At 31.0% G+C, this 22421-nt stretch overlaps 3 protein-coding genes and 1 non-coding gene across 4 annotated transcripts; 2 read left to right on the forward strand and 2 right to left on the reverse strand.

Moving 5' to 3' along the window:
* Positions 1-12181: 12181 nt before the first annotated feature.
* On the reverse strand, positions 12182-12927 carry LOC137815254 (uncharacterized). The gene has a single exon (XM_068618369.1). The coding sequence runs from the start codon at positions 12686-12688 to the stop codon at positions 12395-12397; it is 294 nt and encodes a 97-aa protein (XP_068474470.1). The 5' UTR covers positions 12689-12927; the 3' UTR covers positions 12182-12394.
* Positions 12928-14435: 1508 nt separating this feature from the next.
* TRNAL-AAG (transfer RNA leucine (anticodon AAG)) lies at positions 14436-14516 on the forward strand. Its single transcript has one exon. It is a non-coding gene; the product is annotated as a tRNA-Leu (tRNA).
* A 913-nt stretch (positions 14517-15429) lies between these two features.
* Positions 15430-18063, reverse strand: LOC137815256 (DNA N(6)-methyladenine demethylase ALKBH1A). Its single transcript, XM_068618371.1, has 7 exons — positions 17902-18063; positions 17661-17812; positions 17214-17560; positions 16559-16697; positions 16238-16304; positions 16030-16151; positions 15430-15690 (listed from the first exon to the last, which is right to left on the reverse strand). Exons 1-7 carry the CDS (start codon positions 18009-18011, stop codon positions 15551-15553), a joined length of 1077 nt encoding a protein of 358 aa, XP_068474472.1. The 5' UTR covers positions 18012-18063; the 3' UTR covers positions 15430-15550.
* An 81-nt stretch (positions 18064-18144) lies between these two features.
* LOC137815257 (uncharacterized) lies at positions 18145-21979 on the forward strand. The gene is made up of 5 exons (XM_068618372.1): positions 18145-18454; positions 18548-18651; positions 18811-18924; positions 21449-21532; positions 21722-21979. The coding sequence occupies exons 1-5, from the start codon at positions 18199-18201 to the stop codon at positions 21776-21778; spliced, it is 615 nt and encodes a 204-aa protein (XP_068474473.1). The 5' UTR covers positions 18145-18198; the 3' UTR covers positions 21779-21979.
* The last annotated feature ends 442 nt before the right edge of the window (positions 21980-22421 follow it).

Genomic DNA, 22421 nt, shown 5'->3' on the forward strand with positions numbered 1-22421 from the left:
TTAGTTTATATTTCATGATTTCAATGTAGTGCTTAATTTGACGGATTTGATAATATTTTTAAATATAAATATCAATAAATAATCTGTTTATACACAATATATATGGAATATTGATATATGATACTACATTATATTATTCATCTTGCACACTTGAAGACGTGTTTTGAACCAATTTCTTCCATTCCCATTTAGTACTATAGCATGTTAAATAGCATGAATAAGTTGTGTTTTGAATTAAAGACATTGTGTTTCTTGAAAGAGATTAGTTTTACCGACAACACGTATAAGCAAGTGTCTTATTGTGAAAGCCAAGCTGTTGCTTTTTCTTTCTTCTAAACACACTTCATAATGTCTAACTATAAAACCAAGTTTTACCTAGTTTTTCTCAAGACACCAAGTTGTTCTGTTAAATAAGATCAAACATAAAACCCTCCAAAATTTTAGTTCGAAATCAAAGACCGTGCGAAACAATTCAGTGTGCGTCACATGTTTATTTGGATTCACTGATAGATTTAAGGAAGATTAAAACACTAAAAAATCAAGGTTATTTGGATTAGGAATAAGTGAAAAAAGGAAGAAAAAATTTCAACTCGTGTGTAATTAAATTATTATTTTTGTTAAACTCAATTAAAATAAAATATAATTTATTTAACATTGTAAATACGTATAAAGTTTATCAGAATAGGTTTTGATAAAATTAAATAAATTTTAAATAAAAATAATTATAAAATAATTAACTAAAATTATAAACTTATCAAAATTTATATAAAAGAACACACTTAATAAATATTTAACATAAAATCAAATATTACAATATAATAAAAAAAGGGAGAGTTAAATTATACTAATTAGATGAAAATAAAAATAAAAATAAAAATAAAAAATAATATATATATATATATATATATATATATCATAAGAGCAATCTTATATTGCTAATTTTTAGTGACTAAATTAGCAATAAATCTTATTAAAAAATATTATATTGCTAATAAATCTAAAAATGTATAAAAAATATTTTCATTAAATAAATTAAAAATATAATATTATTATTATTTAATAAAATTATTTTAATAATGATAATTTAAAATTTATTATTATTAATGCTATTATAACTATTATTTATGATTTTATTATTATTATTATATATTATTATTATTATTTTATAATTTTTAATAACATTAATTTATTATTATTGTTATATATATTTTTCTATATTATTATTTATTATTTAAAATATTATTATTATATTGTTGATTATTGATAATATTCTGCATAACATAGCGATTATCCTAATTTATAATCTTTCATTTTTTTAAACTTAATTGATTATACAATTCTTTTGAAGTCTCTATAGGGATTATCTTTTTCAAGGAAACAAGCATGGTAGCTATGAAACTTTTAGATTATCAAAATATAGTGAAAAAAATTGAGGTAATTTGGTTTCTCCACCAAGGCCACTTGTATTTTGTTCACACCAAGAATCAGCTAAAGGACAATGGGAGAAAATTGAAAGCACCCCACATGTAATTTTAGAAAGGTATTGCAATTTAAATGATGAAAGAGGATTTGAGAAAGAAGTGATTTGAGTACATTTCAAATAACGTGTCATTTCTTACTTTTTCTTTTCTCCTCCATTTTATTCAATAAATTAAGCTTCTCAATTTCAAAAAGCTTCCTAAACCCAGATTGTCTCTAGTATTTTCTTATTGCCAAAACCCTAACTAATGTATATTTTTTTTTTTAGATGGGAGTTAGAGATATGTCCAAAAGTGTTTGTCTTGAGGTTTGAGACATTCATGTTTCATAGTTTTAAGAATAATAGAAATGGACGGTGTTTTTTTTTATATAGAAATTAAGTGAGAGAACTATTATCTTATTTTTTTTATCTTCGTTTTTTTTTATTGAAATAGCTGTCTTTTCTTGAAACACTCTTTCTATTTCTGTTTTATTAGTTTTCAGTCTTTCATATAGTATTGGTTAGAATGATACTTGTAAAAGATACGTTGACGCTTAAACAAATGTTTGATTCGGTGTCACTGATGTGCGATAAAAGTATATTTTTATTTCAAAACTCGTAACTATTTATATGATTATTACAAATTTATTATTTAAATCATAACTAAAAATATATTCCATAATGTTTAATTATTATTTTAAACTTATTGAGTTTAATAAATTTAGTCATGTCATCGATATAAATAAGATATTCAGATCTTTAATATTCGTCCTATTCTTACAAGCAGAGAATGAAAGTGAAGGTAGGTTAAATTGAAGTAATTTTCATTTATTGTGAATGAATGAAGTAGGATTAAGTATTTGGAATTTGTGAGATTTTAGTGTAAGGAACCATAAATGGTATTAAAAGAGAGGAAACCAATGTTTGAGTGATGATGTTGCTTAACGCATTTAGCGTCTGTGAGTTGTGGCCCCTCTTTCTTCGTTTTTCGAGCAAATATCTTACATGTGCCCTCTATTTTGTTTTGAGTGATTTTCAAGCTATCTAACATTCTCTTTTTTTTTTCACTTCTCCAAATTTTATACAATATTCCACTTTATTTCAGTGCTTTCAAAGCATTACTGTTACTTTTATAAAGCCGAAAAGAGTAAATAAAAAGAATATTTAAAAACTCATTGTAGAAAAGAAAATGTATGAAGCATAGTTGGTCAAAAGTGAGAAAGAAAGTTGGGTTTGGGGGCTACCTGCACCCACTAATGCTTCTCTTTTAACACCCATCATTCGTATTCAACTGAAAGTTCAATCGATAATGATAGCTGACTCAATTAAACTTGTAAAAATAAACTTTTTTTTTCTTTTGTTTTAGAGTGTTTCAGTAAATAAAGATGTGTTCTTACTATAACATGTTAAGTCAGAATCAGTAGTTTTTAGTCCCTAATAATGTGTTCTCAAATCATCTTCTTTTCCTTTCTCTTCTCTTCTCTTGTATTTATTGTTATTTTGAACTATATTTTTAAATTAATTACAATTTCGCATATACGATCAATTTCTATAATTAATGTGATCTCTGTTTTATGAAAAATAAATACGATATTTTATTATAAGAAAATCATTAAATAGAAACTAAATGTAGAGATAAAAAATAATTAGTTACTATAATGACTAAATAAGAGTCTGTAATTTCTAAATTAGTTTCTAGTATTGATAAATAGTTTCTAACTTTCTATCTAATTAGCTACCAAGGTTTCAACTACCAATTATTTAAATTCTAAATTTGGTAGCAAAAACCTTGATAGCTAATTAGATACCAATTAAAAAATTATTTATCAATAATAAAAACTAATTTAAAAACCAATAATTCTTTTAGTCTTTAAAATATCTTTAATTTAGTTACTATACTAACTCCAAACATCGAAATTTATTAAAACCATTTCATTACATAATCGGGTTAAACCTGACCCTGACGTGGAAGGGTTTGATAATAGAATTTCATTCAAATTTCTCTTACTAGAGATTTGGGAGGAGTCAAATTATTGAAAGAAGTATGAGCGAAAAGTTTGGAAGTTGTTTGGTCTTGTAAATGAGAAACCAAAACCAATGTGATGTGTTTTGAGAAGAATTGCGTATGCTGCCAATTCTTCCAACACTCTTTACGTGAATGGTAAGTCAACTTAACCTCATCATTCAACTCTTTCAAATTTCACATTCTAAACTTTTCAATTATCTAAAATCCACCGTAATTCAATTTTTCACCATTTAAAGAGAAAATGATAGTTTCAAATATTTTTTTTTATTAAAGAACCACTTTGATTGATTTGATAAACATACATAGAATCAACTCATAAATAAAGAAGACCCTTGTGATCATATAAAACTTAACATAACGTATGTAACAGTTGATTGAACGTATAATATAAAGTATCATGGTTTCCAACCTAAAGAAGAAGAAAACTAAAAAATGGGTAGCCACAACACAAAACTAAAGAAAAATATTGTGGGCTTTTGGGTTTTGATCTTATCATGATCAGAATTCAAAAGGACAAGGATATGGTTTGTGTTATACTTTTCTTTTATTCAAATTCAAAAGGACAAGGATATGTTTTGTGTTACTATTTTCTTTTATTCAAATGAGGGTTGTATCGTATGTGTGCATGCATTGACCAATAACTAGTTACGTCATCTTTGAATGCTACGTCCCAAACTTGCAAGCATTTCCCATTATGAATTAAAACTTGTTTCCAATATTAATGAAATAATACAAACTTGGTAGTGGTGAGAGTAGTAATTGTTTTCGTACGTTTAATTTAATTTCATATCGTGTGAATCTAGTTTATATATTTTTTTTCTTCTTTAATTCGTTGAATCATCTTTTAAAATTAAACTTTAATAGAACATTGTTAATATAATAACATAATCAGCATGAGAGTGATACGTAAACCGTCCAAAACACCAACATGCCTTTAATCCTTTGCAGAGATAAAAAAAAAAAATAGATAAAAGGGTTAGGTTTTATTTCCAAACAATATAGTTGCATCATTTTGGCTAATATATAAAACAAAATTATGTATATGGGGACTATCATACTTAACTAGGTCACTTTTATACATTTAGACCTTCATTCCAATAGCTTCTACATATGGTTGTAGAAAAAGAAGAAAATAGTTTCATGAAGTAAGGTTTTTCCTGCAAATCATAAGTAGACATAATACTTATAGCATCTATAGAAACAAATATAGAAGTTTTAAAAATATCATAAACAAAAAGTTAATAAAGGATTATAACTACAATCAGTTAGCAATTAATTCTTTGTTTCTATATGTTGAAATAATGTCATTAAGATTAATCATATTCGATGAATTGTTTGTTTTAAAGCTCATAATAATTCTGATTCCTTCCTTAAAAAACTTTTCATATGGTTAAAGGTGAAATGTGTATTTAAATTGCTCTTGGATTCGATTCTCCAACAATGTGAGACTATTGAGTGTACTGAAACGAGTCCTCTAATCAAGGATTAAGAGAATGATGGTTCGTTTTTGGAATCACTTTTCCATTTTCATAGAAAGCATCGATGTTTCGACTTCAAATCCGTTGAGATGACATCACTTTAGATACAGATAAGTCTTTAGTCTCTAAAATAGTATCTAATTTAGTTAATACAATGACTAATTATATTTTATCTTTAATTTTGGTTGCTATTTAATGAATTTCTTGTAATGGGATAAAACACAAAATTTAAAAGATATGATAAATAATAAAATTTCTGGTGAATGTAATTACTAGTCTTGACTTCAAACATTATTTGATTGAAAGCAGTGGGGTGCTTGATGAGGAAGTAAGATAAGTTGAGTTTGAGTTATATTTTGTTGGACCCAAAAATCTTGTGGAAAGAGTTGTGATCGTGCTAATAATTGAAAAGCCTTGCTGTTCTGGATCTCAATAATTCATAACTTAAAGAGCTGTCGGATTCTTCTTTTTTACCTCAATGCCATGCTACAATTTAGGATCTGTGCAACATTTTCCCAACATACTCTTTCTCCTATTTACTTTTTAGTTTCAGACTGTAAGAACAGTTCAAATCTTAAGATGCTCAAAGAAATTTTTGTGTTTTGAAAGATTTAGTCTTGATTGTGTTAGAGGAATAATCTGAATTTAGCAAAAAAAATGAACATTTTAACCTTGTGTAGACTTATCAGAGAACACTGATTAAGATCCACTAGTGCTACCAAGAACTGAGCCCACATCCAACAACATGCGAACATGGTGTGTGACAGTTAGGGTATGGCAGAGGCAATCAGAAGAGATTAATTGTGTCCACAAAAAAAAGAAAAAGCAATTTCTAAAATCTTTGTTACCGAAGGGGTTGAAACCAAAAGAGCTATTGAACTTCTTTCTTGATCGGTTGATATTATGTCCTTCCTTCCTCACGAATTAACTTTTTCAGCATCTCTCACTCCTTCACTCGTCTCTTTGAACTCTGTTTGGATTCGAATGGTACCAGCAAAAGACTTTCCGACCCTTAAGTAAAACTTTGACATTCGACACTCATTGTATTTAGTACTAGATGATAACGTATCTGATTCTTGAGATTTATTTTTATTTATATAATTATTTTGGACTTTTTGTTGTTATTGAGTCTAATAACAATGTATTAACTAATATTAGATCATTAATCAGTTTCATTATTAGTTATCTCGATCGGCCTTGATTGGGTGCTGAGTTTCGTGTCGGTATTACAATATAAATCTCCAATTTTGACATTCTTGCATTGCACCCACTAACCACAAATTGGTTTCATCATTAGCATTAGAATTGAATGTTAGTTGCTACAAATCTTGAGAAGCAAAATTGCCCCAAGCAGCATGTGACCATGTGGTGAATATGAACACGAACTGAAAAACAGAATGATAATTTTTTGGAGGGGCCAAACCAGCAAGAAGCCGACAACATAATCTTAGCTTTTAAGAGCATTTGGGTAAGCAATGGGGTGATGAGAGAAACCTAGTGTTGCATAATTTAGTAGTTTCGGATTCACACAACTCACAGAGGTTGTGTTGTTCTTTCTCCCACACACACAAGTCAATGATTCAAAAGGCTGCAACTTGGCTTGTTGACTCCGCAACTAACAAAGAAAACATAAGAGGAGTAAGCAATGTGGAAAATTGAGAGACCCCACACAATATATCATGGTTAGAGTTAAAGTATGTGTGAAGGAGTTTCTTAGATTCATTCTATTTCACAAGAGACATAATCAAGAGATTGTTTTCAGGGTCAAAACATAATAACCAACCATACTAATACTAGCACATGGTTGCATGAGAAAATAATCACAGTGCAAAACAGATAAATCAACATCATGTTCTCTTTATATAGGATCTATTGTTATTGTTATTATCATGAAGGAGATGATGGTGTTGGTGGACCTCAAACACTAACTCATGGCCATACACATGTATCACTGCTAACCAACATTTCCTACCATCAAAGAACTTGTTTCCACCAACCTAGCTATGCTGTTTTGTAATTTAACAATGTCTTTCGACTGCATAATTTTTTTAAGTAATAAACGAAGTGAAAAAATATTAAAATTGATGGTTGACTTTGTGACCGAAAGAAATATATAAATAAGTAAAAGTGTCCTTATCGGGTCTTAAAAACAATTAACTCATTCTTCTTCTGCTCTCAACTTCTTAGTCTCTTGATGTTAACTTGAGTTTTCGGTTAATGGATCAGCTAGTTTGAACTTTGTTATATGGGTTTGAGCCTATTTTTGACTACTGAATGTGGGTCAACTCTCAACTTCTAGGTCCATGATCATTCTCAGGTGGGTGCGTGTACCTGCAAGGGTTCTAATGATAAAGTCAGAATCAGTTTGTTCAATTGTTAGATAAAATACTCTACTTATCTGATAAACAGATCACCTATTTATAGTGATGGTTGTTAGGCTTTAACTTGATTGGACTTTTACTTTTCACACCTTGTAATTACTAAGTATAAATGTTTTAGGCCTAATTATTGAACTTTGATACAATATTTTTTTATTCCATTATTTATTTATCTTATTTCAACTTTCAATATTCTCATTGTCTCTTCCTAGTCAATACAATATGTAGGTACATAAGTGTTAATAAAAGGTTTGAAATGAATACATAATGTGTAAATATTAGTAGTACTTTAAAATATAGATGGTCATTTTCTTATATAAAAAGAGGTTTGAGGTTGAATAAAGAACTATTGAATTCAAGAAGCTTTTCTTACCTTGAAATGAATGAGTGTGTTTTTTTTATCTCTTCTTTTTAAAATATAAGGTAGAAGATAAGATATGAGATATTTTGAGAGATGGGTTGTTTTGTGTTTGTTGTTATTAATAAATGCAATGGAAATGGGGAATAGAGGGATTGTGTGGAGTGTGGTGTGTGTATCTTTATCCACTTGATAGTGTTGAAAATGGAGGCTATGATTTTGCCTCAGGCATGAAGATAAGAATGAGATTGTGCCAAATCTTTACCACATTCCCTACCATTCCAATATCATGCACTCACTCATGTTGCTGCATTTTCATGCCAACTCTTTTCTCAATAAACTCTTTTCTCAATTTCTTAATTTATCAATATTGCTGCATTTCTAGGGTCTACTTGTTTTTTTAGGTACCAAACCAGTGGGGCACATTTCATTCAATAAAAATAAAGATAGGAACTCAAAAAGGTGAGAGGAGAAGAGAATCACCAAGAATCTTATGTAACATGAAAAATAAAAGTGAAAAAACTATGCAAAATTTTCCCACACCTTCTAGTTTTTTCTAGCATCCTCGTATTTTCAAGAATATAAAAAAAAATTGTATTTTGAATTATACAATCCAAAATACATTAAATCCATTTATTTGTATTTTTATTGTGTAATTTAAAATACTAAAAAAGTGTAAAAAAGGATAAAATTGTTATTTCGTTTCTTTTATAAGGTGTACGAAGAAGGCATGGAGGTGTAGGAAGAATTGTAAAAAAATAACTATGTTTAAGTATTTGTTGATAATGGCTTCCTGTCCCATATCACTGCACCCAATTTTAATTGAAAAGACGAAAATGTCCTTAATGTATTATTTTTTATATTACGGAATTTCTCATCGAAATGGGCTTTTGATTTTTTTTTCTGGATTTTTATATCTGGAACACAAAAAACTCTTCCGGATATATATTTTCGGAATGTATTATTTTCTATTCCAGTTTTTTATTTCTGAAATAAAGGTTATTTTTGGAATTTTTTAAATTGTGATGGGTGCAGTTGGAAAATATTGGGTGTAGGAAGAATTTGCCCTATTTGTTCTCTATTTTGGACACTTATTCTTTTTTGGCTCACATCACAAAGAATCCTTCTTTTCTTAATCTACAAAAAGGCCCCACCAAGTTTTTGTCCGAAGGTTATGTTTAGGGCTTATAAGTACTAAGGCCCAATAGTGTGTTTGCAGTGCATGAACAATATAACATGCGCAAAATTCAAATCGGCCTAAAATAAAATATGAATAAAACGAAACTTTCGCTAATTTCCACATTTCCCGTTTAACTCATGCGAATTTAAATTTATTTTTCTTCTCATTCTTCATCCATGTTCTTTTCTAGATAAGTTTATTTAAACAAAACTTTCAAATTGGAGTTGGTGTTTACAAAATTTGAACGGAATTAACTTAATTATATATGGGCTGCAAAAAGAATAAAAACAAAGAAAAAATAATAAAAATATAATCATAAAAGGTTAAAAATAAAAAAGGGTTTATTATTAACTCACCATATATAACCACATATAGAATTTAGTCAAATGTTCATCCTTATCCCTGCTACATTAATTTAATTAATATTACTCAATTCAATCTTGGATTAAACCCATTATAGATTAAACTCACTTGTCTCTTTCTCTATTCTTTTAATATTTATTTTGGTCACGTTAATCAATATAATACATAAGCATTACATGGAAGGATACACAAAACAAATAAGGATTATTTTAATCCTTCAATTTTTTTTTAAATGTATTCCTTTTATGTCAATCCCACTTTTTAAATCACCTTCATCTGAATCTGAGTATGTAAGTTTATGTTTAACCAAATTAATTTTTTTTTAAAATAACTAAATTGGTATATTACTTTAATTTTTAATACTTGAATTACTCGCAAATAAATTGTTTCAATTAGATTATAACTTATAACATTGAAAAACGTACATTAAAATAATATAGACACCAACAATAATTAATTATTTTAAATAATGTATTGCTCTAACAAATAGAAAAAGTGCATATAATAATAAAATTCAGTCTACATAGATTTCAGTGGAGGGAGAGTCCACATTAATCAAATACTTATCGTGCCGAAAAGAATAATTTAAAGAAAAAAATAGAAGTCAAGAAAATTAAAGAAGAATGTGAAGACTAGTTCATTGTTTTTAAGCATTGCATTAACAAAATAAAAGTCAACTGGGAAGAATATGGAGAACAATGGTCCTAAAGAGGAATTAAAACATGTATCAAACGTGCACGCTCGATTCGGTGAACAATGTTCACACGTTTTAATAACAACTTACAATAAATAGGCACGTTGGGAAAATTCTACGTCAAATTGACTCCTGCTAAATTCTTACCATGAAAAGTATACTTTTATGTTGAGTTAGAGAGTGAATTTTCTGGTTTCTTAGATCATGTTGGTGTAAACGAGTTATACTTTGTATAGAAAAATTGAGTTTAGATAATAATGAAGTTGGTTATATAAGGTTGTCTTCTCGTTCTTTGTTTCAAATCTTTTTGTTTTTAAATTTTTTATGCTAGGTCTGTGTTAATATAAGAAAGTTATTCTGAGATCAATTAAGTAATTTGTGTTAAGAGTATATAGTGAAAACTAATTAAAACGTATCTTATATATTTGTAGGGAGTTTATTTATAGTGTTTAACATTGATATTTTGTTATGAACTGAATCTATCAAATATCAGTGTTAATTGATTTATTTATCATGATTATCTAATTTATAGAGAGATATCGTGATACATTTGGAAAATATCTTTTAATAAATTAATATCTTCCATTAAATCAGTGTTAGCCGATTTATCGAGAGTATTACTCGGATTTAATGGAACATGTAAAGAATTTTCATAATTGTCATTGTGCTTTACTGAAGGCCTTAAATATATGTTAACACGGTCGATTGGTCACCGAGACTAAGTGAATGACATTGTACCTATGGAAAGACGGGTAAATATGAAATATAAATGCTATAAATGCTGAAAATAACCCCTTTTTAATATACTAAGAAGAGTGGTTTTGTAGTGAGATTTGAAGGTCTTACCATCTATGCCGTTGAAGATGACCAATTGCTTTGACTGTATATTTGTTTGACCACGTGTTATGTTAGCCACGATGATTTAATTGGATCAAATTAAAGTATCAGCAGATATCACAGTTTTGCTTAGAATTTTCAAAGTTTAGCCTAATGAACATTAAAACTTATTTTTTCGCTTCATTCAATTCTTCCAGAAGAATATTTGATTAACTATTTGTGAAATAAGATAGCATTAAGATATCACATAATCATATATCTGCTTCCTTTGACTGTGTTTCATGTTCTTTTCCACCACTTATGGAGTGAGATTTAACACCCCACCAGAAAACCAAAAGAAAGACTTCTAATGCAAAAGTCAATATGAAATTTATGTAATCCTAGTTTCATCCAGAAACAAGCACAGTGGTACCATGAAATAAAATCACAGCTTCTTATTAAGTGACTGATATGTTGATCAACCTTTACATTTTCAATTATTTTGTGACAATTCGTCCAAAATTATGTTCTGGCACTAACGACTAATCAAAGTCAAGCACAATTCTTGTGATCAAATCTTAAAATAAAAAAGGGTGGTTTGGCATTGTTTAGAAGAAAAAAACGTAAGAAGACATTGTTTAATTTTAAAACTAGTATACTACATAAAATAATTGACAGTGCCCTGAAACGGTCCAAGTTGATCGGGTCAAGCATAGTGATAGAAAATTGCAAAGCCAATTTGCGCAGGACACATTCAAAATTCACTGCAGCAACTTCAACTTTTTCAACACTTCACTGCTATGCTAGTGACAACCAACAATTTAAATGCACTGATATATAACACATAAAATGATAGAACATAGAACAATAATATTATATGATATCGTTTTTATGAGTTAAGAGTAATTAAAAAAGATAAATTTTAAGGGAAAAAGTAGAACTTGAGGTTCTTAAAAACTTTACTCTATCCCATAATAACAACAATTCAATACATGTCAAGATTCTCTAAAACCTAATTCACATTTCAAGCACGCGGGCAAATTCAAGAACACGGCACTTTTGTTCAATTCATGAAGAGTTTTTTCTTTTAATCAACAATAAGATTGAATAACAGGAATCTGGTTCAATTACACATACTTATATAATATGAATCAAATATCAGGTTTTCCAACCAATAAAATGAGAGACAGTAATCCTGTAAAAAAACAAAAACTCAAAGCAAATTCTACCAACTCAAAACAAATCCTATCCATGAAGAGATAGAGAAAAAATAAGAGAAGAATCGGCGAATTGTATAAGAAATAAAAGAAGAGAATTAAAGGAATACTAATCCTAATAATGTGCCTCTTTTGGTTTGTTACACATCACATATCTCATAATAATATTATTTAAAATTGATTTAAAAAAAAAATTACTGATCAACTATGCATTTGTTATGGAATCATCATAAATATATATTGTCTCAGTTCTTAATACTCTGTGTTGATTACAAGAGTGAAGGTGCAGTTTATATTACATGGTAACAGTGAGGAAATAATAGCAATAATAGGTACATAATAATTGATTGGGAGGAAATAAAATTGAAAAAGGTATATATATTATATTAAAATGTTATACTAACGCTAAAAGTAGTGGTTGGCCGTTAAGAGGGGCGGCTGGGAGGGCGAATCGCGATTTTGGCCGGCAAGGGTCGACCGGTGCCGGAGCCGCCGCAACTGCTGCAGGCCATGCGACCCGACCCGGAACACGTGGAGCATCCGACGTCGCCGTCGGACCAACGCGAACAGAGGCAGGTGACTCGACCGGTTCCGTTGCAGGTGGGGCAGCGGCTGAATGGGCCGGCCATGGGCTTCTGGTCCATGACCGACTTCACGATGACCGCTCCGGCCAGCACGCTCAGACCGGTGGCGAGTTGGCTGAGCACCACCGGACCCATGGCTTTTGACGGAGAGATGAAGAGAGAGAAGAAGAAGAAGAAGAAGATTTGTTTATGGGTGTGTGGAGTGGTGAATAAGAGGTGAAGGGAGAAAAAAATCGTAAATAAATAAAGAAAGTGGTTGTGGAATTGTACACGTTGACGACACTGGTTTTGGTGGCTGGAAGAAGGTTTGGGTTTTGGAGTGTAGTGAAGATGTTTTTCTCTTTCGTTTGGGTTTCTCTTTCCCAATCCAAAGCCCACACACGTTCTCTTCCTTCCTCACCATAATTAATCAATACTATTCTTAATTAATTGCATTTTTTTTCTTAGTTTCCCTCTAATTTTAATCTTTTTTTCAGGATATTTAAAATGAAATTAGTTAAGAAATAAAGAATTAATTTGTTTTTGAATTATCTATAACCCTTTTTAAAAATGTATATATTCCTTAAAGGGGGAATATAAGGTTGGTATAACCTATTTGATTTGATAGTTACTTAATTAGTATATTAATTTTATCTCATTCTCAATATTGTTTTTATTGTTAGTCTTATTACTTCTCACAATTACTACTTTAGCATAATAGTAATGATTAAAATGTAGATGGTTTGAAACATTTATTCTTTGATTTATAATTGTTTTTACAAAGTTGAATTTCTCATAGAAAATGTTCTTACAAGGTTAAATTCTTCGTATAGTGATTTCTTTATCTTTTGTTTTCAATCTTTTCGGTCTTCCGGTTCAACACTTTTTTTAGCCTTTTTATCCTTCTGCTTCTATCGAATGACGGAAGAACTTGTAAGGATACTTTGACGCTCAAGTTAGTCCAAGAAGAATATGCATCTGTGAGAGTTGAAAAGTTACATGTGTTACTTGATTGTCTTTACTATTTATACATTTTGGTTAGATCCTTGTTAATTCATGGACCCGCATAGGACTCAAAGAGGAACCCAATTACGCCTTATTCATGATTTGCAGATAAACTAACTTACTACTGATTAAATGATGAATTTTTTATGTTGTTTGGATTTAAGTATGTCAGAAAACCATCTATCATCCGACCAAAGAGTAGTAGAATTATATATATATATATATATACTTTGAAATCCTTTACTAAGATTATTTTTTTAACTTAGCATAAGAAGAAGATGAAGAGAAAGAACAATAATGGATAAAATTTGTGACATTTTTTTAGTATCACAAAAAGATAAATTATTAAATTTACGTTAATTTTTTTTTTGAATTGTTTATCCAAAATTATAAATTAGCGCAACACAAATTGACCACATGTGATAGAAGTTGACTTTTTTCTAATATTGTGACTAATGGTGGCTATCATTATAGCCATTTGTTCTAAGGACATTTTTTTCGTCTGCTTCATAAATTTGTATCACCACTTATTTTTTTTTTTAAATACTAATTCTAAAATATACTGTAATTTTTGAAGGCCAAGGGTTTGATTTTGATTTCGATATTAATTTGTTGTAAAAGGTAAAAACACTTCAGATACACTTGTGATTTTTCATGCATAAGTTGTTATTACATTATTGGTGATTTATTTGGTATTCTTTCATTATGTAGTTCAATGTGGCGAAAAACATGCTTAATGGTAAACAAAATGTTTAAATTTTAATAATACTTAGCAATAATCCATTCCTCACTTTCTGTACAAATTATTTCGTTTTAAACCATATTTTTTTTTTATTTTAATGAAAGTTAAGGAAAACTATAATTATTAAAATATTTTGGATTCCTTAATAAACAGAAGGTTGAGATGGCCGAGTTGGTCTAAGGCGCCAGATTAAGGTTCTGGTCCGAAAGGGCGTGGGTTCAAATCCCACTCTCAACATAAATTTTTATCTGTAGTGATTTTTTTGACAAAAATCATATTTGTTTTCCTAATTTTTTATATGATCTATTTTCATATTCCATAATAATCTATCACTCTATAATCATAATAAAATAAAAAAGAAGTCTAATTATTATTTTATCATGTCCTACTTTTTGTTTTATTCTTTTTTCCTTTCAAGTTTCTGTATCGATAAATATAAATAAATAAACATATACAATTGAAGAAGAAACTCTTGACATGTGTCATTCAAACAAAATTTTGAAAAAAATCAAAATAAAATTATATTTTTATCCCAGAAAAATAGTGATGTGTGGGCTGATGTAAGATGGACATGTGTCATTCGTAAAGAAAATTTTAATATAATATACATTTTTATTATTATTATTATTTTAAATCCTTCTATTTTTGTGAAATCAAATTTATATAATAAATATATTATATTTTATAATTAAATCTCTTTCGTTCCACGGGTCAAATTACTAGTTATCAAGTAAAGCAGTATACGCAATTATGTTAGCTCTCACATTATTGTAATAGACAAAAGACCTACATCATCACAATACTCTAAACTCATATCAGTCAAGAGATTAAATAATTAAAATTTTAAATGTCTTTATTTTACAGATAAATGAATTTTAATTTTAGATTTCAGATTTTTTTACATAAATTGCTATGTTTCCCATTAGTTATGAATGAGAACTAGTGATTAATTATTGTAATCTCCCATTCTAATATTAATATTTCTAACCAGCTTTTGCGTTTGGTACATTTCAAATACAGTCCCAGCCTAATAGTTTCAGTGCTTAACAAAGGAATAAGGCATAAAAAGTTAGTATTTATTATCAAGTGTTACCTTAACACCCAAGTCTCTAGACTCAGAAAAAGAATAAAAGAACTTGAGCAAAGGAGGTTTGGTGGAGAATACTCACTGGTAGTATAAAATTGAAATGAAGCAATAATCTCTTCAAATATAACTAATAAATCATATTTTGTTTAACAAAATTTCACTTTGAAAGAAAATAAAAGACCACTCAAAAAACTTGTCTGATGTTAATGTTGATTCTAGAAGTTTGGATGTATTGTAAGAAACAAAGATCCTCTTCATGTGTCAGCTGTTTCTCAAGATGGCCTATTTCAGCATTTTCTTCATCTGTGAAGATTCGAGGAACGCCTGCAACATAGATGAAACCAATTCCCAGTAGTTAGACAGAATTTTGAAACTGCACAAGTCAGCAGCATAATAGCTCAATTATAAACTAACCATGTTTATTCCCAGTGATAATCTTCATTAAAGTGAAACAGATCTTCTAATTTTAAAACTTCAAATGATCAATATGACCCACTTTGATTCACTTTGATTCAGTAGGCGTTTGTTTTACTTTAAACACTTGCACGTTAGGATTTCGAGTTTAGGATTTAGAATTTAGAGTCGTACGAGTCTCTCATACAGGATGGTCAATTCAAACACACCCTTAATATTTCACTAACTAAATTTATAGGTTATGGTTACCATGAAAGCATTCCCTTGCATCTCCAGCCATAAGAACAACATCGCCGCTTCGCAGGAACATTGCCAGGGGAGAATCCTCTCTGGATTTTCCTCCCAAAAGAAATATAGCCTTGCAGCCCAGACTAACCAAGGGGGACAACAAACGAATTAGGATCCAAACACAAGTTAACCCAAGAAACAAAAATTTCAAAAGAAAGTAGAATAACACCTTAAACTAACTATAGGCTTGCTCCAATCTGCTTCCATGTCATCAAGGTGACCACCCAGTGTGTCCCCTGGAATAATACAAAAAATAACATGATAGGCTAAATATAAAACAATATGAAGCAGATTGTTCCAAGAAAATGTTAAATTTTCTTTTCTCATGAACTGGAAATCGTCTGTGATGCAAGAATATGACGATTTCTTGCTTACCAATGGTATGACAATTTTTTTTTGCATAGAATCAGAGTAAACTAAATGGAGTAAAAAAGGACACATGGAACTATCACACAGCTGAATTCATAATAAATATTTGCTTAAAGCATACCTAAACCAAAGTAATTCACAATTGCAGCTTCAGGATTGAATTCAACCCCAGCAGGCAAAGCAGACTTGGCCAATTGTTTGGCAAGTTCACACAGTGCTTCAGGGATTTTGTTATGTGGGAGAGACATATCGTAATTCCGCTGCACACAAACGTAAAAATAAGTAATTTCAATGAATATTCAATAGGTATGACTCTTGTAGGAAACTGAAACTAAATTATAACTCAATGAAGATTCACTGGTGCACAGGTAGGCTATGCAACCATAATAACTTTAGCAAAAAAAGGTTTGCTATGACATCTTTAGAACAGGGCAGAAAGAATTCCTACTGCTAGCAAAATTTAAGATACATATCAAGCAACCTTATAATAACAATCTTTATTACAGAAACTAATTGATTAAGACGAATCAACTCCTCCACTGATGTTTAGAGTTTAGAGTTTATAGCAATTGTTCTTATATCTTATTCACACAATTACAAAAATCGTTCATTTCAAGCTAAAAACATATGTATGTGAAGCAGCATATCATGTTCAAGCAATAACCAACTACAGAGTCTCCAAACCAAAAATAAACCCAGAACCAAATTTCAATTATTTTGGAAAGAATGTGAAATGATTCACTGAAAAAAAACCTAAGTGGTGAATCAAAACTTACCTTGGACCAATCAAACTGCAGGCCCAGAGTGCTCCATCGCAACTTCCGAAGCAACGTTGAAGCAGAAACGGATTTGCATTTTCTCAACAACACTTCCTTTTGGGTAGCAAATTTCCATTCCTTACAATCTCCATGATCTACATCAGCATCAGTTTCTGATGAAGAATTTGGAGAGTTGTCTTCAACCAAAACCTTCCCTTCCTTAGCAGCACCAAAAACATCCTGAATTGGACCATACATGGCATTGTGATTTGTTCTGTTAGGTGGCTGCGGAAAATCAGTCAAACTCTCCCTTATCAAACTACATTGTTTCTCCATGGTTAATGCCCCAGGAATAAAATAAAAGCCTGCAAATTAATCATCCGATAGTGTTGTTGAGTTCATTAGTTTCTTATACATGAACTGGGTAGCTACAAATGCACGTGTAAATCCGTTTAAGGAAAATACCTGGGCGATTTTGCAAAGAGAAAACTGGAGAGGTGAAGTTCTCATGGAGAACGATAACACCCGGAGGAAGCGCACCGTTCCGAAGATAGCATTCTAGAATGGATCTGAAGTCAAGAACCTCCGTCAAATCCACGGGTTTAGGTTGTTTTTTCCTGTTGAAAAAAAAATTGAATTGCAATTAGAATTTGAGAACTGAAAACTGAAACAAATTACGATCAGAAGAAACAAAATAGTTGAATACTTTTTGTTCTTGGAAGAAGCATTGTTGTCGTAGTAGAGCTTGTATTTCTTCTCTGCTTTTCTGAAAGCGGTTCGATCAGAATCATCGCGGTTGTTCTCGGAGACGTACATCGGAAGAGGGAAAACTCAGAAGAGGATTAGGGTTTTTTTTAATTGAAGAAAATAACTAAATTATTAAAAGTAAAAAGACGATAAGATCCTGGAATGAACGCTTGTGATAGGGGCATTAGCGAGAATTCACATTGGTCCTTATCGAAAAAAATCTGTGTGTTCCTTCCGAGGGTGATGGAGATGTTATATGCACTGCTACTACGAATTCATCGTATGTTGCGGAAACTTGACAGAAAAAATGGCGTGCAGGAGCATGCTTCGTTCATCGCTTATCGTGGAGTCGTTTCAGTTCCAAAATCTTCATTTGAATTATAACGGAGGTGTTAGGGCGGGTCCGTTTCGCCGCCGCAGAGGAGTAACCCTGCGTTGTTCTCACAGCGAGACGCCGTCGTTTCAGGACGATCAAGGTCCGCCACAGGAGGCGGTGTTGAAGGCCATTTCCGGTGATTTGTTCTCACTTGTGAACTGTTTAATTGAATGTATGGTTCATTTTAATTGAAAATGGTTGATTTAATTTGTTGCATGCATTACAACAGAGGTGTCTAAGGCGGAAGGGAGGGTTGGGCAAACTACCAATATGGTTATTGGAGGCACTGTGTCGGATGATTCTACCAATGAATGGCTCACTTTGGATCAGAAGGTACTATTTCATGCATTCATTCATTGTTCTGTTTGTTTTTAACTGTCTATTTTGTTTGCATTTCACGTGTTTGTTTAAATGTTCTGTTACTTCTGATTTTTGTTATGCCCTTGGCATTGCAAATTGCAATACTTACGTGTTGTAATGTGTGCTGCACAGGTGAACTCATACCCAACTGTTCGAGGATTCACTGCAATAGGAACGGGAGGTGAGGATTTTGTGCAAGCCATGGTTGTTGCCGTGGAATCCGTTCTCCAGCAGCCTATTCCTCAGGTGGGTATTCATACCTCATACCTCAACCTCAACACTATTGTAGAGCCTTGAATTGGAATTTGGAAATTCAACTTGTTTATGTAAAACTGATTCATTAATTTGTATAGTGTGAACTATGATCCAAATGACCCTGTGTTAGATTTCTATACCTAAACTACCTTCCCTGGTGAGCTTAATTTGCTTATTGTCGTGACCCCTCTTTGGACCATAAATCTTTAGCAAGACACAAATAGAAAACAAGCAAAGGGAGCTACCAAAACTCTGACACTTAACACGACTCAAATATAGCCCGTTCTAATTGTATTGGTAACTGTAACTGTAACATATACATATCTAACATGGCTGTTTCTTGAACTTCATATGATGATTGTTGATGATTAATGCTAGTTTTGTTTGTTAGGTTAGGATTGTAAAGTATCATTTCCAGTTGGAACTATATATTCTTGCCTTCTGTTTGATTGTCAATTAAAAAAACTGTGAAATAAAAACCAGCTAATTGCAATTATTGTTGCAAAATTTCATCCGTATTAACACTATCTAATTCAGTACCATATTCTGTGTAAACAATCAATATCTTTACAGCCAACTTTAGAAGAACACCGCAGCTGCAACCTTTGATTTGCGCAGGATTGCTGCCGCAGTTATTCAAAGATCATATATGAATATATATCATTTATCTACAGAATAGTTCTTGGGATGTAAGCCTAGAGAGCTGTCGTCAATAGTTATAACAATACCAAACTTCTACCTATTGACCTTATAAATAAATAAATCAATTTTACATTTTATCATTGAGGTAAGAACCAAAGAAGCTTGAGATTTGAGATACATCCAATATAGAGGTATAAGATAAGCATTGAAAAGAATAAAGGGACTAATCTTGACCCTGCATTCTAAAGGACTGTGATCAGGGGGTTTCACACAGTGAAAAGACTTTGAAGCACGTGCTCATAGTTTCCATTATAAGGTGTCTTGCCCCTAAAATCTCTTCTGGATGTTGCTCGTAGGGAAGGAAAACACGACGAAAATCATTTTAAGCATGTGCCTACAGTTTATTTCCAAATGAGGTGTATTGCCCTTAAAATTTCTTCTTGAAGTTGCTGAAGGGAAGGAAAACACACACACACACTTTGAAGCATGTGTTAGTAATTTGAGAGGGAGAAATATGAAGGAGATTTGCACCGATGGGTTGAGTCAACCACATAAGTGAACTTGACATCACACTATCTAAAACTTTAAGACATTAGGTTTGTAGGTCTTCACTTGTATGTTGCTCAAATTATCCATTCTCATTCAACGTGAAACTAAATAAATAAGAATAGTCATGAGTGTACCCAATATATGGAATTCATCATATGTCTTCTCACTTTCTGTCTTCTCAGCATTGTGCCAGAAAGGTACATCCTCCATGATTTCTTTTGTCACTAATCCTTCCAATAGCACCAAAAGATAGGGGCACAAACTAAATAATCACCATCTGTGTAATAGTCCTGAAAAGTATCTCACTCCTCTCTTACATGTGTAACTGCCTACTAACAACTTAAATCTAGATAGGGCAGTGACTAAATAATCATTATCTATGTAATAGTGCTGAAGAAAAGTGTCTTGCTCCTCCCGCTTACACGTGTAAGGGCCCACTCTCGCACTCAAACTAAGTTTTGTTGATCCAAAGCATAAATCTAGACGATGGCATCAGCCAATTGCTAGATGGACTTGCTTGTTATCTTGTTGTGTTGGATATGTAAGTTGCCTTTATTCTCTAATATTTGGATAGAAGTTGAAGACCTTCTCTCCCAAAATAAACAAACTCTACTAGCCTTCAATTGTATTTGAGTTTCCTTTTACTCAAGATGTTTAGGAATTTAGAATAGGAAGACCAACGAGGAATTTTTTTTACCTGATTTGTGGAAAATAACTACTATAGTAACCCAGTGCTCATATAACCCTAGAAGCATTTAATAATTAAAATTGATTATTGTGCCCTGGTCAGTGACAGTCAATTTGATTGCTCCTTAGTCTTAGCAGCCACTAACACTCTGAGCTTTGAGAAAAAAAAATCAAGTACTCCATCATAAGTAATTGTCTCCCAGTTCATTGAATTTAGAACCTATTATTTCATCACATGTACGGTGCGTTAAGGTAAACACGGCTTGGTTTAACATTTGTTCGATAACCACTTATCAAATGGAAGTTTCTTCATGAGTTTAATTGTGAATCTTATTGAAATAAATCTAAACAGAGTGTATTTTCATAGCCATCTCATCTCTATGAACCTGATTAAAATATTAAAATAAGAAAAAAAGAGCTGATGGGAAGGTCATAGGCCACATTCACAACAAACGCTCGCAAAATATATGGTTATTGATTTTTTTTACGAAGTATTAATGTTTTACCTTGCCTTCAAGAGATTGATACAGGAAGATTTTGGAATATTGCATTATTATCTCTCATAAATATAATACTTCTACCCTTCTATTTTGTGGTTGATGTTCATATTTCAAGAACCTTAACATGTCTGTTACAGGGACGTGTGAAGCATAAGTTATCAGCAAGAGGCAAATATGTATCCGTAAACATTGGGCCTGTCCAAGTTGTTTCTAGTGAACAGGTCTTTCTCTCTTGTTTACTTGTCTCTTTTCCTTTTGTTGAAGTAAACAAACTTTTGTATCGTTTTTTTTTTACTAAAGATAGATTTATTCGGAAGAAAAGAACATGAAACTCCATTTGTTATGTACTAGACCGTGTCTCCCTGCTAATATGATTCTTGGTGAATATGGAATTTTGTTGTATTTTTCAGGTCCAAGCTGTATATAATGCCATGAGGAGGGATGACAGAATGAAATATTTTTTGTAGTGTTAGACTTTGTATAGAATGCAATGTTTCCAGGGGATGAATTTACACGTCTTCCTTGAAGTGGTTAGGCTGATTTTGTTCTGTGATTAACTCATCATATCATTATGCAAATTGGACCTCTACTGTATCTTACGAAGATGGAATGTAATTAGTATGATTTGTCACCCACAGTTATAATGTTATATACGTTATATCCTAGTATATCAGTTTAGTTTTTTTTTATGTACGACATAATTGGAAAAGGACAGTGAAACGTGCTATGAAATATCACTCTGTCCTAAGATATACAGAAATATGTGTTCATCCTTGTCTCAAAATGATATAATCTATACTTTAAATTTAAAAGTTGTTCTCTGATTTCTCTTTTAGGTAATCTATCATTTCTGCTTTTGACACGACATGAAAATCCATTGCAGTATGTAAATAAGAAGTGGATGAGAGTAACATGTGAGAGGCGTCTTCCATCTTACAATTATAATTCTATACCTTACTCTTTTGCCACGATAGGCATCTTTAACCAGCAATTTTGTTTGCTTATTCTTTTTTTCTTCTTTTCCTTTTCTCTTTCAATTAACTTCCATTCAGCATTACATCCTTTTCTTTCTTTTTAATTTGTTAAACAATAAATTAAATAGAAAAGGAA

This window comes from Phaseolus vulgaris, chromosome 1, assembly GCF_000499845.2.
Source record: "Phaseolus vulgaris cultivar G19833 chromosome 1, P. vulgaris v2.0, whole genome shotgun sequence".
NCBI lineage: Eukaryota > Viridiplantae > Streptophyta > Magnoliopsida > Fabales > Fabaceae > Phaseolus > Phaseolus vulgaris.

Bases quoted from the DNA above. Each gene is read 5' to 3' on its own strand.
- LOC137815254 (XM_068618369.1), bottom strand. From the start codon at position 12,688: ATGGGTCCGGTGGTGCTCAGCCAACTCGCCACCGGTCTGAGCGTGCTG.
- LOC137815257 (XM_068618372.1), top strand. From the start codon at position 18,199: ATGCACTGCTACTACGAATTCATCGTATGTTGCGGAAACTTGACAGAA. The intron at 18,652-18,810 runs GTACTATTTCAT...TGTGCTGCACAG, and splicing joins GGCTCACTTTGGATCAGAAG to GTGAACTCATACCCAACTGT. The intron at 21,533-21,721 runs GTCTTTCTCTCT...TGTATTTTTCAG, and splicing joins AAGTTGTTTCTAGTGAACAG to GTCCAAGCTGTATATAATGC.
- LOC137815256 (XM_068618371.1), bottom strand. From the start codon at position 18,011: ATGTACGTCTCCGAGAACAACCGCGATGATTCTGATCGAACCGCTTTC. The intron at 16,152-16,237 runs GTGTTATTCTAC...CCCCTTGGTTAG, and splicing joins AAGCCTATAGTTAGTTTAAG to TCTGGGCTGCAAGGCTATAT. The intron at 15,691-16,029 runs GTAACCATAACC...TCTATGTTGCAG, and splicing joins TGCAAGGGAATGCTTTCATG to GCGTTCCTCGAATCTTCACA.